Source organism: Bombus impatiens, unplaced genomic scaffold (genome assembly GCF_000188095.3).
Source record: "Bombus impatiens unplaced genomic scaffold, BIMP_2.2 scf_0107, whole genome shotgun sequence".
Classification (NCBI taxonomy): Eukaryota; Metazoa; Arthropoda; class Insecta; order Hymenoptera; family Apidae; genus Bombus; species Bombus impatiens.
This window is the reverse complement of record NT_176526.1, coordinates 85,957-104,411: the sequence shown is the minus strand read 5'-3', so window position 1 is coordinate 104,411 and position 18,455 is coordinate 85,957. Positions and strand designations below refer to the sequence as shown.

The window sequence follows — 18,455 nt, the reverse complement described above, 5'->3', positions numbered from 1 at the left end:
GGCTCCACGGCCGGTCCCCCACTCGCTAACTTGTTGAGTCTCTCTCGGCAGGTGTGCTCCACGAAACTCTCTGCAGCGGAGCCAACCACGATGACGAACCTCGCGTTCCTGCTTCTTCTTCTCTGCTCAAGTTCCGTCAGGGCGAACGTGTCCGCGCAGAGGAACAACGTGCACAACGATCTCAAGGTGGTGGAGACCACCAGCGGCCTGGTTCGCGGATTCTCCCGTACGATACTGGACAAGGAGGTTCACATATTCTATGGAATCCCCTTCGCCAAGCCTCCGATAGGGCCGCTCCGATTCAGAAAGCCGCTGCCCATAGAACCTTGGCACGGAATCCTGAACGCCACTGTGCTACCCAACAGCTGCTACCAGGAGAGGTACGAGTACTTCCCTGGCTTTCCAGGGGAGGAAATGTGGAATCCCAACACCAACATCTCCGAGGATTGTCTGTACTTGAACATCTGGGTGCCGCAGAAGTTTCGACTGAGACACAAGGGCTCGGAGCCGCCGAACAACGGGGACAAGAACGGCCTGCCCCTTCTGGTCTGGATCTATGGAGGTGGTTTCATGAGCGGCACCGCTACCCTGGACGTGTACGACGCGGACATCATGGCAGTCACCAGCAACGCCATCATCGCCTCCATGCAGTACAGAGTTGGCGCTTTTGGGTTTCTCTATTTGAACAAACATTTCACCAACAGTGAAGAGGCTCCTGGCAATATGGGTCTGTGGGATCAGGCTCTGGCGCTCAGATGGCTCAGGGACAACGCGGCGGCCTTCGGAGGCGATCCTGACCTCATCACCATCTTTGGCGAGTCCGCCGGAGGCAGCTCCGTGTCTCTGCACCTGATCTCTCCGGTGACTCGCGGTCTGGTCCGCCGAGGAATCCTCCAGAGTGGCACTTTGAACGCTCCATGGAGCTACATGACCGGGGAGAAAGCGAACGAAGTGGCCAGGATACTGGTCGACGACTGTGGCTGCAACTCCACCATGCTTCAGGAGAATCCTGCCAGGGTGATGGCCTGCATGAGGTCCGTGGACGCCAAGACCATCTCTGTCCAGCAATGGAACAGCTACTGGGGCATCCTAGGCTTCCCATCGGCGCCCACCATCGACGGAATCTTCCTACCTAAAGATCCTCTGGATCTTCTCAGGGAGGCCGATTTCAAGGACACGGAGATTCTCATCGGGAACAACAAGAACGAGGGTAAGTCGACCTTTGTCAGTTAACGTACCGGTGTCGCGTATCAGCGAAACCGGTTGTTTCGTGCGCCGCTGCAGAGGTGATCAGAGGACGATACACTGGAACAAGCTCGAATCGATAGAGTAACGCTGTTCGCAGAGATTTTTTTTCGTGTGGAAACGTCAGTCGGACAGGTTTGAAACGTTCGTTACGTAAAATACCGTTGAGCCGGACCGACCAGCCGCGTCGGCTGGGAACAATGGTTCCGGTGTATTGTCGTTAGATAATGCGGATAGCTATTCGTTATTGGCTCGTGATCCGCCTTTCTGTTTAATGAAAAGCTGCGTCGCGCGATGCAGCCTCGAGAAATTATTTCGCAATCTTTAAACGCGACCCACTCTACCTAATTAACCTTCCGCGATTTAAATGCCTCTGGGACCTCGGCTCGATAGGTTCCCTCGCGTGGTCGAGATTGACCGAGTCTTTTAGCCCCATTCAGAAATCTATGCGGCCAACTTTACGGTTGTTGGTGATCGGTGCCGTCAGAAGACGAGCTCTAGCGACTTTCAACTTCTTTAAATCGCGTCCGACCAACAAACGGAACCTGTTGACGGTGCTTGCGCGATTGCCTCGTCCTTACATGGTGCCGATTTGATCGCGGCTCGGTTCGAGTTAGATCCTAGAATCTGTACAGGCGAAAAGTACAGGCCGAGAGGCTCATCGATTGCTGGCCCGAGGAACAGTTCGTTAATGACAGTTTTTCGCTGCAACGAGTCGAGGTAATTAAGTAACTCTTCTGCTCGTTTTGTCTTCGTCGTGTCCCTGCTTTAAATCGAACGCTTCTTTTCTCGTCTTTTTCTCGCTCGCGAGAGAAGTTGAGCGCGGCAGCGCTCGATGATTGCTCGCCGGATCATAAATCACACCGTTATTCGCGACGATTTCAAGCTGCTCTCGGAATATTTGATCCTGCAGCCGTGAGGGACGGGAAGCCTGTTAGCATGGCGAGTTTCAATTGAAAGAAGAAAGAGAGAAAAAAAGAAGAAGAATCATACGGTCGCCTAAGATTGCGAGAAAAAAAGCTTCTTCGACGTTAAATGATTTAATCGAGTTGATCGAGCGCTCCGTTTCCACGGGGATGAAAGGGGCAAAGTCTGATAAATTGTATCCTGTCCTTGAAGTCTTAGCCGTAAAATGATGAATCAGACTTATCTAGCTCGCTCTTCGGCGCTTCTTTAAAACGATTCGTTAGTTCGATTCTTCGGATTTCGGTCTTTGTAACGTTCACCAGCATGGCGATCGTGCTCCGCGTCGATTGCTACGTGCTGAGTTCTTGCCGCACACAGTGAGAAAAAGTGCGGAGAAGTCGAGCTTGCGGTAATTGGAAACGCGTAGCTTGCAGCTATAATTAGCTGGATCACATAAAATATCGTCTCCGAAATCAGTGTAACCTGTTTTCTCCTTTCGAAGGTAAAACTCGAAAGCAGAATTGAAATTCAAACAAATTTACCACGAAGATCGATAAATATTTACGAGACATATTAACGAACAAGTGACGATTTTTAATATAATACTTAGACAAACGGACTTTTTAAAAACCTGTCTACACAGTGGTCATATACAGCGCCTCTTAGTTTCACGAGCCTGTTGCTGTGATCGTTGTTCGTTAACGATAATAATAACTGTTGAGGATTAGATATACAAACAGAGAAACGCGTGGATAAATCGTAAAATAGAAAATATATTTTAATACAGAAGTGCAAGTACAAGTAGGAATATAATTTGAGCTGGTCCAGATCCACACGCCACCAGTGTTACCCTATAACTGAAAACCCCGAAGCCATCGTAGCCTGTCTATGGTTTACCTTCGTCCCAGTCTATCGTCTATACGCTGTCGATGGCTTCAGTGCCTGAGAAAGCTAAAAAGACCAGATGTAGAGTTTTCTTAGAGGTGGTGACCACTTCAACAATAACAACAAATATCCTTAGCATGGAAGATAACGATAGTCGATAAACACTTGTACCGAGCTATGGAACCGACTAGCACGGTGCAATTTTATTCAACGTGGTCGATAAATGATTTTCTGGTATAGGCAACGAGACAGTCCGTACATGCGATAGGAAAGACCTGGATAAGCTGATGGAAGTGATAGTCTTGGCGATAGATTATCGGCGAAATAGAGCCGAATTCATTTCACGTAGTCGAGAATCGGTGTGACGCATCACGATATACGCGTACCTGCATCAGCAATTTCACCCATTCAGAGTCTCGCTCGATATGATATCTTGCGCCTGACACCTGTGCAAATTCACGTTGCAACTGACAATTGAGTGTCGCTCTAATGCCGAACCGCTTAACGGTATCTTGGTGAACGGATTGAACGTGGCAATTTCACGACTGTGCCCTTCGGGCGCGCACATTTATCTCCGCCAGGAATATGTAGATATCCTAATTCAAATAACAGTTCACCTGACACTTTGAACAGCTAACGCCTTCGCCTAACGGAACGCAGCGTCTTAAATCTAAAATCATCTGACTCAGGCCAAACACGCTAACTCCTAGACGTGACATCAGATTGTAGGTGTAGCTTAGACTCAAGGACTCAGCTCGGACCAGGTAAATAGGGCCCAGCTTTCCCATCCAATTTAATGTCATACTTTGACCTAACACGCTAACTCTATCCTAACATGCCAGCCCCGAATCTTAATTCGCTAGTTTCAATTTAACACGTAAGGTCCTGCCTTAAGGTAATTTAACATGTAGGAGTTGTAAAGACTCGGCCCCTACCGTAGCGTAAATTCCAATCGAGCCTCGATATTCTGATTTCGATCTAACGCAGATCGACTTGATTATAGGCGTTGTGAGCAGGTCTTAATCTTCAGGCTCAGACCTGACAACCTAACTTGATCCTAACGTCGCGGCTCGAATCTGAGTCAGCCTAACCCTTAGCCTAATTCTAGCTTACGTCAAGTTGAACCGGGCTACTAATCAAGACCCGGCCGTGCAGGGAAATTAGCGTGAGCGATCGTCGTACCTGTAACGTAACCAAAGTGTGGTGTATTTTCAAAATTCAATTTCCACGATCTAAATAATATTTTTACAGGCGAATGTGGCAAGTGTTAGTTAGCGGTGATTAGATTGGACCGTGGATTTTTATGGGTCCGTGAGATAATAATACGAGAAACTATAGACGATATAGCAGAAGTTCCACTTCTTTATTTTACCTGGCAAATACGCAAGAAAAATTATTTTATTAATTTCATCAAAATTAAAATATTGCAGAAAATATATAACTCTGTTTGTCTGTCCGCACAGATTATCGTCCTTTATTTTGCATTTTTCTTTCTACATTAGCCGACTTGTCGTGTCGATGGATATAGAAATAAATAAATAAATTTGCCAGCCTGTTCGCCTGTCAGTAACCCAGAGATCAACGACTGGACATTGAAGAACTTGACGTGCAACCCGTTTCAGTGCTGTTTTGAAAATTGTACGAATATGAAAAAAAAAAGAATATTCCTCCGTCAGAATATTCCATGCCTGAGAAAAGTACATTGGACGAACCAAAGAAGAACAAGATCCCATCGACTTTGTACAATCTACAGGGTGTATCACTTTAACCTTGGTCGAAGAAACGAGTTTGGGGTCCGTTGGCCGAGGGAACTGGCGCGCCAGCGAATACAAACAACGGGACAGAGCCGAGGGTTGAACTTCGGGTGAACAGAAAATTGAAAATGGGATTTGTTTAATTAATCTTCCGCCATCCGGGAAATTAAGGGGACAGCGGGGTGTTTCACGGTGCGACGAAGTTACGATGGAACATGGCGTGTTTTCATGGCGAGTGCAATTCTGTTTGGCGGCGCGCAACTTGCACCAACTTTGCAAAATCTAGCGAGCCGGATTCAAATTCTTCGCGCACCCTATCCTTCCGCCCTCGTTTCCTGCTTCTTAACTAACTTTCCCGCGACATCGTCAGAATTTTAATGGGACACAGAATACCGTGTATCCGTTGAAACATTTCCCTTTTCCTCTCTTTTTCTCTCGTCCGATCTCTTACGAGGGAATTTTTTTCCCCGTGTATTCTTCCTCCGATACATTCGAACGGGATGAATGGACGTCGGCTTTTTCCCTTTTTCTTTGCACCAGCGAATGATTTGTTGGAATTAGCGAACGAGCGGCAAGGTAGACGGATAATTCAGCGCTACAGGAGGCGAGGGATTTATTCGAAATCGTCGCGTTGGAAATTCGGCAAGGGTGAGAAGCGAAAGTGACTCACCCTTGACCCGGCGCGTCCGCGAGCGCCGTAGTTTCCAGCGTTTCGCAATCTACATAAATAAAAAACGGGGAAAAAATGGAGAGAGGGGAGACAGAGTAGTCGTTTTTTCGGTTCTCTTCTCGTTCCGGAAAAAACTGGCAGTTCCTGTCGTTGCCACCTCTATTTACATTTTATTCCGTATGCGGAGCGACCATAGAGTTCGCTGTTTAAAAAATCTCCCTGTTTTTTTTTTATTTTTCATTTCTCTATTTTTTTCGTTTTGGTTGCGTAGTCCCACCAAAAAAAAAAGAAACAAAAGCGAAACGAAAAATAAAACGATAGATGCGAACGTTTCGACGAATTGGATCGACTCGTTTCTAGGTATCCGAGGGCGGGAAATAACGATGGGGTTCTTGATGGAAGTTCCTTGGAAATGAAACGACGTGTTGCGTTAACGAGATCAAACGACGCTCCGTTCCGCAGTCGATAATTACATCAACGAGCTGTAGGATTATAATACGAGCGTAAATTCGTATACCGCTGCTATTAACCGAATAATGCATCGCCCTTTGCCTGGCATTAACCGAAACGAAATTATGAGGAAAGTGCCATACGAAGTAATTAGAGGCGACTGGCCGATCATTATGTCCCGTGTCACTGTTTCTATCCTCATTAGCTAGCCATCCAACGATATATCCATTCACGCCCCAAAACATCCAAGCGGTGGCTCGATTTTATTCACAAAATTGTCGCCCATGCATCTCCGTATAAATGTGCAGAAATGTACGATCGATCGTGAAGATAAAAGACAGCGTCGTGTACTTTCAAATTAGTCGAGTCCTATTTTATTAGCCGAATTGTAATTTAGTGGACACCGTATACACCAGAAAGTTACGTATTTTGAAAATTAGACGAGTTCCATTTTATTCATCGAATTGTAGTTTATGGGACACCGTATACACGCCCAGAAATTTACAAGCGATTCTAAAGATAAAAGACAGTGTTGTGTACTTTGAAAATTAGTCGAGTCCAATTTTATTCATCAAATTGTAGTTTATGGGACACCGTATACACGTCCAGAAATTTACAAGCGATTGTTTGTAAAGACAAGAGGCAGTGTCATGGATTGAACATGTAACGTATTTTGAAAATTAGACGAGTCCCATTTTATTAACCGAATTGTAGCTTATGGGACACCGTATACACGTCTAGAAACTTACAAGCGTTTGATTGTAAAGATAAGAGACAGTGTCGTGAATCGTATACGTTACCTTACTTGGAAATTATATTACGTTACAGCAGAATGATAAAATTATAAAAAGTATAGGACAGCAGTTTTTCCTTTGTACATATGCAGGTTCATTCTTATGGGTTTTCTAATATCGATGTTATATGGTGTCTACAAGTATCGTAGTATGACACAATGGAAAATGGGAACGATCAGTCGTATTTAAAGATCTAAATCTCCTAAATATAGGTGAACTTTTAGAAAATACCAAAGGTTACATAATTTTGTTGCAGCCAGAAACGTAACGATTCGTTGAGACGTTGTCGACTTCAAGAGAAACTAACGAATCCTTATTTTTATTTCAAGCGATAATACTCGCGAATTTATTAACTGGTTAAAAGGACGAAAGGTATTTCCACCCGCGGTCTTCGTTAAACGCAGTTAAATCGCGCGAGAACGAGGAATTTCGTTGACGTCGGAGAGAAGGTTGACTCGTACTACTGCGACGTCCGCGTTGTACCAGACTTGTGCTGTCGCCTTTATCGTTGAGTCTTCAGTGACACAGCAGCGAACGTACCGCGCAGGATGTCTCGGCCATTCGACGATTAAGTCGCCTGCGATGATTCCATGAATATTCACGATGAAAATTCCGATTTTCTTGTTTGACGTTTCGCAAACCGTATTCTCAAGGTCCACCGTGAAATTCCTTTCCTTCTCGCTTTCCTTTCTATCTCTTTGATCGTAGCACGGAATGGCGATTGGAATAAAAGATTCAGACGATAAATCGGCCAAATGTCTCGAAACACATCTGGAAAATACATGCTGCGAAGGAAACGCTTGCAAAAATCGTGATTGGGTGAGGTTTTCGAGTGACGTTTCTATCGGGTCGCGAATTAAAATTCAAACAAGCGAATCTCGATCCGATATCGAAACGTCAAAGCTCCGGCGGTGCACGTTTGTTTAAACGTTATTCACCGTGGCAGAGCCGTGGCGATCAAATTTTTATCGCTTCCCAATGATTGATAGATATCTCGCGGTTCATTGAAAAACTTCGCGTTTCATCGATACCAGTTAAACAATGACGACGTTTCATTTATTTCTTTTTCCACGTAATTTTTCGTTGCCTTTATCAATATTTCTAGTAGGTCGACCTTGTTTTTTTTTTTTTATTAGAAAATCGTACCTCTTCGAACTTGTTCGTTTTATCCTCTCCCTTCCTCTCTTTTTCCCTCTGCCTTTCCTTTCCCTCTTTTTTTTTATTCAATTTTATTTATCGCGAGGGAAAACAGTAATTTACAAGTCGAGCTATAAATCCAGAGGATCTGGCGACTCGAAGCGCGATATTACAACCGGGCTGTATTAGTCCGAATGTGGTTAAACGGATTTCGAATAATGGGAACTATCCCGCCGAGAGACACGGCAATGGTGGGATTTATCGCGGTAAAAAATTTATCACCGTCCCGCGAAACTTGCCTTAATTTAAGGCGCCTCCTTAATCGCAGATTATTTAATCGCCGTGGCGCGAATTAATTGAACCGTATGTCTCGGCCGATTCCCGGAGGGGCCACGTTGCACGTTCGTTTTCCCGGGTTAATTTAGTGCCGCGTAATGAGTCAAAAAGCCAGACGTAGCGCGACGTAAAATTTGTCAAACCGGCGCATTAACCACGATCTAACGAAAATTTAATTTCCAGCAAGTTCCTAGCGTTTAATTTCTCCCTCCGTAATTTACCGTTGATCAACGGGACTAAACAAATAAAAAATAAAACCGATCAAACTGACTCTGATACTTGAACGCCGATCTTGGCCAAACCTAATTCGAACTTAACGCAAACCTAATCTAAACTTGGCTTAAACTTAACCCGAACGCGATTCAAATCTGTCTGAAACCTACCACGCAAGAATCGTTTGGTATTCGTTTTCTCGGCATAATTTACCAGCAACTTTAGGTAAATGTAACCCGAAGTTGACGCGAACTCGTCTCGGCCCAAACCCAAGAGAAAACGTATATTTCATATTCAATTTTCCGAGATAATTTATTACCTCGTTACGAGGTGGAAAAGTCAAATGTACGTGGAAACGAAATTCCTCGATCCGAAGCAGAACATAACGCGAGCTAGCGTAAGTCTGATGCCCACTTAAAAATCATATAAACGATCTTAAATCAGTCTGTTTTTCTTTTTTTTTCCCCCCAGTGCTATATTTTTTATCCACCTCTTTCCCAACCAACGAAATCAGGGAATCAATCGCGAGACTATTAGGGGACAATTTAGACCCGTAGAAATGTAAAGTTCACAGTCGTTAAGCCAACGATTGGCACGCTATGACGTGGTGCCACGACAGGGCAAATTTTTATTAAGATCCGCGTCTCATTAACGTGGTAACAACGGGGGCGGTACGTCACGCGAACGCTCGTCAAATTAAAAGCTTGCTGTCGCCTGATGTCGGTATCAGGCCGTTCCCTGGACGAATCGAGAGGAATTCCGCGATCGTTGAATGTCGAAAGTCGTTGTCCATGTCAGAGCCTCGACGTTGTTATACGTTGGCTCGCAAAACTATTCTTGCACTTACCAGAGGACATTTTTATGCGCTTATATTCCGCCCAATATAAAACATTTCGTTCGACGTTGTTGGTACCGCGATGAGATACGATTGCCGAGATCACATTGGGAAAATTTTAATCTCAGTTGAAAATACGCGAGTAACGCGAGAGGTCGACAATACTTTCGATCTATTAACAATATCGGAACGCGTACAATACGCGTAGCATACGATACTCCTTTGTAACACAAAGTTCTTTCAACTATTAGGATATTTCTTTAACCTTTTTTCGACCCAGGTGAATAAAAATTAACACGTGTTGTGTTATGATATTTACCAAATTCGCCTAATCTGAAATCCTCTAATAGAGAGGTGTAAAAAATTACAGGTTTATTTGGAGAAAATTCAAGGTGATGAAAAAGCAAGAGTTGACAAAAAGTTTGCCATAATCGTGTTCAAGATCTCTTGAAACCGTGCTATACCTGATAAAGACATTTTTGATCGAACTGCTGATAGCAGAGTAATCTCTACCGATCAGAATTCGTGACTCACCCTGTGTATGAACGCTGCAAATTTATATTTGCTAGAAAATGAATACACGATACGACTAGTCATCTTGAGCGTGTAACAAGCGCGAAGGACGCTCTCACCGAATACAGAGATTTTAATTAATATTATGAAGATCGTCTGTTGAAATACTTTCGTGATCTCTGCAAGATGTATACTTGCGTTTTAAGTATTCCATAACGTTTGTATACGTCTGCAGAATTGTTGAAAATTTTACCGACTTAATAATGATAGTCGCGTCATTACGGTAGCTTCGAAATTTCAAAGTGATTCGTATAACACACATAACACGTTCATGAAGAACGTCGACAGGTACGTTTGCACAGCCGCTGTAGATTAACGTCGTTAGAACGGTGGAAATGATACAGGCGTTTTTGTCAGTCAACGCTGTAATTACGCTGGACAAATTGCCGGTTGGATATGCTGGCAATTACGCAAGAAAACGACGAAGAAATCATCCTGCTTCTTAAAATTTTACAAGACGCGATCAATCATCCGTTTGTAATTTTTTACCAACGATAATCGACGTTTCTATTTCATTTCGTGTTAAAGACCGCTAATCTTAGCTCGTAGCTTGTGATTTTCCTGCTATTTAACTTTGATCTAAAGGCTCGAGGCTCGACTGATTTTCTTTCTCCTATTTCTTTGCAGGGAAATTAACACGTTAAGGGGGCAGAAACACGTGCCTTATCGCGTATCGAACACTTTCCATCCGGTTGTTCCGCTTTAAGGCACAGACAGCCGAAAGGCACCGTGCCACGAAGCTAGCTACTTGAGATATGGTTCGTCAAAGGGTTAAGGTCACCTGGCACGGTAGGCCTGTGTTAACCCTCGGTCGTTCCGGATCCTCCATTATGCAGTTTCTTTTATCCGACTTGCACTGGGCGACCTTTCCGGGCCAGGAGCTTCGATGAATCTTTCAGGCCTCGGGCTACCAATTTCCCTTGTTTAATTCAGTTGGTTCTTAAAACGTGTATTTATATTTCAATGGGGTGGCTGAATACAGTTTAATAAAATAACGTTAGCGTTGCTGCGGTCACAGCCATTCGTCATGCGGGTAAATTGACTTTTTAATTCACTCGGAGTTACTCGGATATTTGGTATTAATTTCGCCCGAATTATGAATCTTTATGTACGTAATAATGCGGAAAATAAATGAATGGCGGTGGAGCGCGTTGGGCGTTGGATTCCCACTGGAACCACCCAGGTTCGAATCCCATTTCCACTGTTTCATTTTTTCCAAATAATCTCTGTCTGAAAATGGTCTTTCCCACCTTCTAAAAAATTAATTTCCAAGTTTTCTCACGGGGGAAAATCGAAGGTGGAGAAAAAAAGAAGGGAAGTGGGATCCAATGGAGTGAGAAGACGTTCAGAAAGAAGAAAAGAAATAGACCGACCACCCTTGTAGATCCAATTCGGGGTTAGGAAAACCGAGAAAAGTTCACTGGAATCCCGGGCTTTATATCGGTTTTCACTGTGGTTTTAATTAATATCATTTCCACTAATTAGCCTTCGTGTGACGTCGCAGAATTCTCTCGTGCATATCCTGTAGCCAGTTTTCCGACTAATCATCGGGTTTCTAACGGGCCCATCGGATGATTAAACAGATCGGGAAAGAATCCTTGGAAAAAGTGCATTCCGCTAATTAATCCGGCCACTTATTAATTACTTGCCTGACCGAGTCTTTCAAAGGCTCTGTTCTATAATTCCATATCTTTGAGGAAGCTATTTCCTCTCGTGGTACTAGGCAATTACGTTGTACCTTAACCCATTAAAGGCCAACGTTTTACCTTAACGCAACGTTTCACCTGCGATTCTTTCCGACCAATATACAAGACTGATCTCTTTAACGTGTTATTATATTACAAAACAATTCACTTGACATGTTTTTAGTCATTTAACGTGTTTAATTCTCCTCGATCGATACACACGACTGGCTTCTCAACGGAGGGTCTGCTTGACATTTTTGTAGTCGTTATTTATTCTACCATTTGCATAGAATTTTACGAAGTATTTTTACTACTTTGATAACCAATCGTTCATAAGCCATGAAAATTCATACCGGCTCTTTGATTCGCGCTGCGGACTTTTACGAGCCATTTGTCGTTCCGATAAATTTCTAACAAATCGTAGTCTGCCAGTCAAACGATATATAAGTCGCTTCATTCGCGTTCGTCAATAACTCGGACGAAAACGCGAGTTGCACTCGTTATTTCGCCGCACGGCTCTTAACGCGCTAATATCTCGATGTACAGGTGAGATATTTGGAAAATTCTCGCCGCGTTTCGTCGCTGTGTGTCTGATCGATGCTCCACTTTGTTCCTTAACGTTCAACTTCTGTCCAGAGTAATGTGATTAACCAACGCGACGTAATTACACGGGAATAACAGTTTTCGCGGCAGTGAGCGCTTATGAATGATGCAGGAAGGTAATTAGGCGGCTCGAAGGGAGTTTCCGTGGGAAGGTAGGCTTCATTAATTATTCCACTCTTAATACTTTCTACAGCCACCGCATACGCCGACTTTTTATGCGCCATAGAAAAATTTCTCCGCGTTCCGTTCTAACGACTCGTGTCATCGACACCGAGAAATTGGGTCGAGTTTTCCGATTCGAAAATTTCCTTGGCTATCCGAGTTCGAGCACACAATTTTTTTCCACCTATACTTTTCAGGCACCGTACTTTAAGAAAATGCAAAAATATCGTAGCTCTTTGCGGCGGCGGCGGATAAAGAAGAGAAGACATGGAACGAAATGCAGCGATTTTACGAGGCAGAAAGTCTAACGAACAGCGGGTGTTTGAGCTTATGAGCGACGCATCGGATAATTGGAAGCGCCATAAAGAAATCCGCGGGAAAGGCACTTCGTTAATTACCTTTTTCCCCCGTTTTCATCCTCTTTGAAACCGGCTACACCTGTTTTTCCCACCACCAGGCCTCGTATCACTCGCAACGCGAATGTAATCTTCTCTCGCGTCGGTTTCTCGCTTCGATCCTTTAATCTGATATCGACAACCAGGCCAGCTGCCGCGATTTCTCCGCTCTCGTGTACACTGCCCGGATTAAAACGTCGAAAAACTCGGGAAACACGCTTGGAGAACATCCTTGAAAAATCCACCAGTCTTTGTATTTTTATTAATCGCGCTACTGTTCCATCGTCTTTGGAAAATTGCAGTTCTATTCATTTTCTTAACAAAATACACTTCCAGAAATATGTAAACGTCGATGGCTCGTTGCACGTTTTACTATATTTATTTGCTTATGGTTTTAAACGACAGTTTACAAAATTCTATGCTGCTTTCTAAATAAATAAATAAATACTCTTTCATTGCATTTGTCTTTCTCAATGCTGTTGCAAAATTGCTCGGAAATTGTGAATCGATTATTTTTAAGAGCAAGAAATGACAAGAGTGGATAGTCCTCTGAAAATGTACAACTAAACGCAGTAAAGAGAAATATTATTTTTGAGAAATTTCCGAGGTAGATATAAATGTGATTTTTGTACAGTAGAAGGAAACAGCTGAAAACAGGTGAAAACTGAAATTTTACGAAACGTGGACATTCGGTGTTCGCGCGGTGAGCCATCGTTCGCAAGATTTTACGCCGCGCTGCAGAAACGAACAAAAGTCGACAAAATCCTCTGATCGCGAATTAATCTTTGACGCGAAGAAATACGAGAAAAATGGCACAAAAACGCGCGTTGCAAGAGCCGAAATGTCGAATATCGAAAGTATCGTTACAATGTTAAAAAATGGTACAAAAATGTGTGGCTTAGGGTAGGGTACTCGTTGAAAATAAAAGGAACAGGAAGTTTGCGAATTCGAAGAAACGGAATTCGGGACTCAAGATGCGATAACGCCGGCAAATTCGATCTGTCACGTAACGGTGTTCGCGTTTCCTCGAATCCTTGGCTTGTAACGCGATGATCGGGCGTTTAGAGCGAAAAAATCAGCGCGACACGAGCAGGCGTAATTACGCTCCGATTTCCACCAAGCGTTCGTGCATTTGATTTTTCCCCGAGTACGGGGACCTGGTCGTTGCGACACGGCACGCGATTTCAGAACATCACGAGTCTCCTATAAAACGTTACGTGACAATTTACTAGCTCGCTTAAGTTTAATTGCGGATTTACGGCAGTTCTTTTTCCTGAGAACGAGCCGCCTGTGTTTCGCCAACTTTTACTCGAGTTTCGATAACGATATTCCTCGGTAATTAATTGATAATTGTTGACTCGGTAATAAAGAGTCATTAAAGGGTTTATCTTAAAAACGCGAGCGTTTCCTAGTCCTTTTCTTCTTTTCTCTCTCTCTTTTTACCAAGTTTAGCGTCCCATTCCGAAAAGCAACTTCGCGAGTTTGCACACGAGCCTGCGTGGTTAATTCATAATCGCTAACTTGATAATAACGAGATATTAACGAGGTTTCCCAGAAAATTCGAATGTTTTTAAATTTCTTTCTTATCCTCTTTTTATCAGATTTCATGTTCTATTCTAAAAAGCAACTTTGCAAGCTTCAACTAGAGTTTCGATAACGATATTCCCGGTTAATTGATAATCGCTAACCCGATAATAACGAGTCATTAACAAATCTTTCTCAAAAGTTTGAATATCTTTTAATTCCCCTTTGTGTTCTCTTTTTTGCGCTCCGGTCTGAAAAACATCTTCAACGATTATTACCGCGCTCGTTGCCCGCGAATGGAAACAGTCGGCTGCACTGGCGTTTTCCAGCAGCTACCGCCGCCGTAATATCACCGATAAACAGGCAGATAAGCGAATTACATGGCTGCTAGACTATCCTGATTCTCGTTGAGTCTCGAAGGAACCGACGAGTCTCGAGCCACGAAAATGGCGATTTTGTTTGCAATTCGCATCTGAAATTCATGGAACGCCTCTTCTCACTTATCGTCGTCTTATTGACTATCTCGTCGTCTTAATATCTCGATATCTTAACTGTTCAGCTGGCATAAAATTCTCGGAGCTATTCGATCCTCCAATCTGTTTCTGGATTTCCTTTCAAATTCCATGAATAATTCCGGTATCCCAAAAACTAATCGTTTCCAGTCGTTCGTTCGATCGATGGTGGCTTTATCGGTTTGTGATTATGGAAATTCGAGGCACGTGAATTTTGTTGGTCTCGTGGATAGAAATTTCGTTAGCTCGTAGTTGGACGCGACAGAGATGTCCTACGCGTCAGCTCACGTTTATTGAGCATCCTTAGAGGACTCAGAGAGAGAAAAAAAAAAGAGGAGATTTAGTCATTTCACATTTAAAATACCATAATTCCCCTTTAGGGTCGATAATCAAATTAACGTCCTATGATTACGAAATTAACGATCAAAATGTAGATTTCTATGCATCCATGGGAAGTTTCAAGTTGCATAATTGTACCGGCAATTGCGTATGATACGCAGAGATATATGTAAAATATTCAAATTAGTGTAATTTTTTATAACATTTAATACAGGAAACGAATTTCTACTTAGGTCGTTGGTAGTTTTTATAAAAATATATTAAAGTGCGTAAAATCCTGCGATCTACTTGTAATATCAGAATCTACGTTTACAAAGATCTTCTCTTCCTATTTTGTGAATACACACACATCGATGGTTTACTCGACGAATATCGTACGTCCACTGTTATGTGAAATTTAGAGTTTTCTATGCGACAAACAGTTCCTCGCCGTATCTTTAGGCCGTAAAAAAATCCACACCTTGTCAAAAATAATATTTCTCTTTATCGTATCTAGTTTGCCATGATCCCCACTTCTCTCACTTTACGCTCCTGAAAGGGATCAGCTCACGGTTTCCACAAACAGTTTTACAACAACACCGATAAAGACAAGTACAACATAGAAAAACGTATTCCTAGTATTTTTTAAATCACAAACTACGATGGAATTTGTAAAATATTTTCGAGAACGCGGAATATCTGCGCAGCAAGCCATCGATGCGAGCTTCGTGCCATCAACTTGATCGGTCATCCCGTAGAAGACCAGAGAAATCGTAAATTGATTTTTGTTTGGCGCTAATTGAAAAACGGCGCACGATCGCTAACTACGCGTTGTTAGAAATATGCACGTGACACGTACTTTTCTGGCCGTAGCGTAAGCCTATAACAGGAGAGTGTCGGCCAATCATTGGCAGAATTCCAAAGCGGCTCACGATCCGATGCATCATTCTTGTGGCGTTTTGCTGCATCAGGATACTAGCAGCACGTAACAGAACGCGTATGACGATAGCCGTGGCCTGGAACGTCAGGTGGCCAGGGATTACCTCGTTAGTATACATTGGCTCATATATCCGCAGACAGCTGCATGGTCCTGCCTCCGAATATGCAGCGTTCCTGCCATTTCCTACCCCGTCCGTCACCCTTCGATTATGGATTTGTTTTTCCGCCTACCGGCCGCCGGCTGCCTCTGCGTTCCGGGTTCTGCCATCGTTTCGCTTTCCGATGCCCGCTCGAAATTTCTCGTTTCTTGCACCATTACCACTTTTTACTAACCGCAGGCGGCGTAACTACTTTTTCTCCTATCAGAGTACAGAGTATGCAGGCCCGAGCTTTTTATTGAAAGTTCCATCGATCTTCGTAGTCGCCGAGTCGATTTGTTGCGAGTCGCTATACGTTGGAATTTCTTTTTTTTAAGTTTTTTATAGTTTCCTGTTTGAATTTCGATTTTCCAATCAGGAAGTCTGGTCGATTCGAACGCGGTGAAAATTCATATATATTTTTTTAGAGGCTCCGCGTGCCGCTTGGTTTTTACGAGAGATTCCACATGCCGAAGAGAATCGGCGGTGGAATTTGATGAAAAAACTTTGCGCTCTAGGGAGTCGAACCTCGCTGCTAATCACCGATCCGACCAGACGTTTTCCAATCTTCGTTTTCTCTCGCAACACCCGTCTATTATCGACTTAACCATCGTCTCATGCATACCAAACGAACATAACCTCACTTTCCAAGAAACCAATATGGCTACAGCAAGTATTGGCACGTATCCTTATTCTTTAACGAAGTATCTCTTTTTTTCATCATAATTGTACCAAAACGTTGCTAAATGATAACACGACACGTATAATATATCCGAGTTTGATCAATTAGTACGTAAATGCTACAGTAAATACAACGGAGTGGCAATATTTTGTGCAGCTATTGTATACACTTCTTGAGCTAACGTACATAACCTCACTTTCCAAGAGACCAATATGGCTACAGCAAGCATTGGCACGTATCCTTATTCTCTAACGAAGTGTCTCTTTTTTTCATCACAATCGTACGTAAACGTTGCGAAATGATAACACGACATGTATAATATATCAGAGTTTGATCAATTAGTCCGTAAATGATGCAATAAATACAATGGCGCGGTGGTATTTTGCACAGTCGCTGTACACATTTTTTGAGCTAACGTAGCATGCGAAACTTTTTCGTTCCTCAATTTTTGTTCCTCCTGCTTCTATCCCAGAATTGTGATTTCTCGTTTTTGTTTTTGTTCTTAAATTCCTTAATTTAACAATTCAATTTTTAATTATTCCAACGATTCGATAGAACGTAGGGTTAGGTAAACTAGACAGACGGTTTTCATTGTTCGATTCAACGAACGAGATATTCTCGGTCCATATGGTATAAGCTTTTTAACATAAATGTCCGGAGTTGTATGTTGCTGTTTCGCGCAATCGCGGGTTGATTGTGTTTGGCACAGCCATTAGGTGATTTAGGATTACACGATTAGCGACAGACAGCGTAGCGCGGCCCATGAATATGTATGCTTCTTGTTCCCATCATTTGTGCAAACAGCCAGTTTTACGAATTGATTTTATACCCTAACGCGCCATTTTCTCGCCCATGGTGTTCTCTTGCACGCAACAAAATGGCGCCTCGTTAACCCAATGGCGCCGACCGTTTCCTAACCTAAGCTTCTCCGCCAAAAAGTTTGCAATTAACCGATGGAAGTTCTAAATATGGTAGCATCAACTATTATTCACATTTCGAAATCTGTGCAATTTTGATTGTAAATCGGAAGCAGAAAATTTTAGGAGGAGATTTCAACCGTCCAAATTTATAAAAATTCACAATTTAATAATAAATACAACCTCTATAGCTGTTTTCATTTTGAATAAGAAATACCATACGACTGCCTGATCAGCAAATACACGCGGCACCTATACATTCTCTACTGACCTACATAATAACCTGCAATAATTCCAAAAAAGCCTCTCGATTCGCAAACGACGTTCGCAATCTCAAGGCGGAAAATCAAAATCATCCTGATCGACGCGTTCGTTTGACGCTTTAATTTACGACCAATCTGTACTGCTTTTCTCTTGGAACCAGCAGTATGTTATTAAATTTTTAATATAAGACGGCTGGATACTTTCCGACGGAGGTCGTAAATGGCAGCTGCTATTGTTTCCTCAGAGAGAAAGAAAGAGAGACAGAGTGAGTGGCCGTCAATCGGAGCACGACAAACGCCAGGTCGTTTCCGTGATTTCAAAGGCAAAGACGGCTGGCCGATTCGATAGATAAGCGTGCCACGTATCAACGTGCTGGCGCGCAAGTGCTCGGTCCACGTTCCTTCGAACGAAAACACACGCGATTGTTATCGACATCCGTCGAAATCTCACTCGAGCTCTGTATATCCGTAGTTCTTCCCCCTACGACGTCAAACTACTGGCAACACGTCGTTCGAACGT

General features: G+C 43.2%; 1 protein-coding gene across 1 annotated transcript in view; it reads left to right on the top strand.

Annotated features, from left to right (window-relative positions):
* The window catches only part of LOC100747435 (acetylcholinesterase), a 68,524-nt gene that overhangs the window by 312 nt on the left and 49,757 nt on the right, over positions 1–18,455 (top strand). The window contains exon 1 of the mRNA XM_012380716.3: positions 1–1,210. This exon is cut by the window's left edge and continues 312 nt beyond it. Coding sequence (XP_012236139.2) covers positions 91–1,210 — 1,120 coding nt within the window. The 5' untranslated portion in view covers positions 1–90. The remainder of the gene's footprint in view (positions 1,211–18,455) is intronic.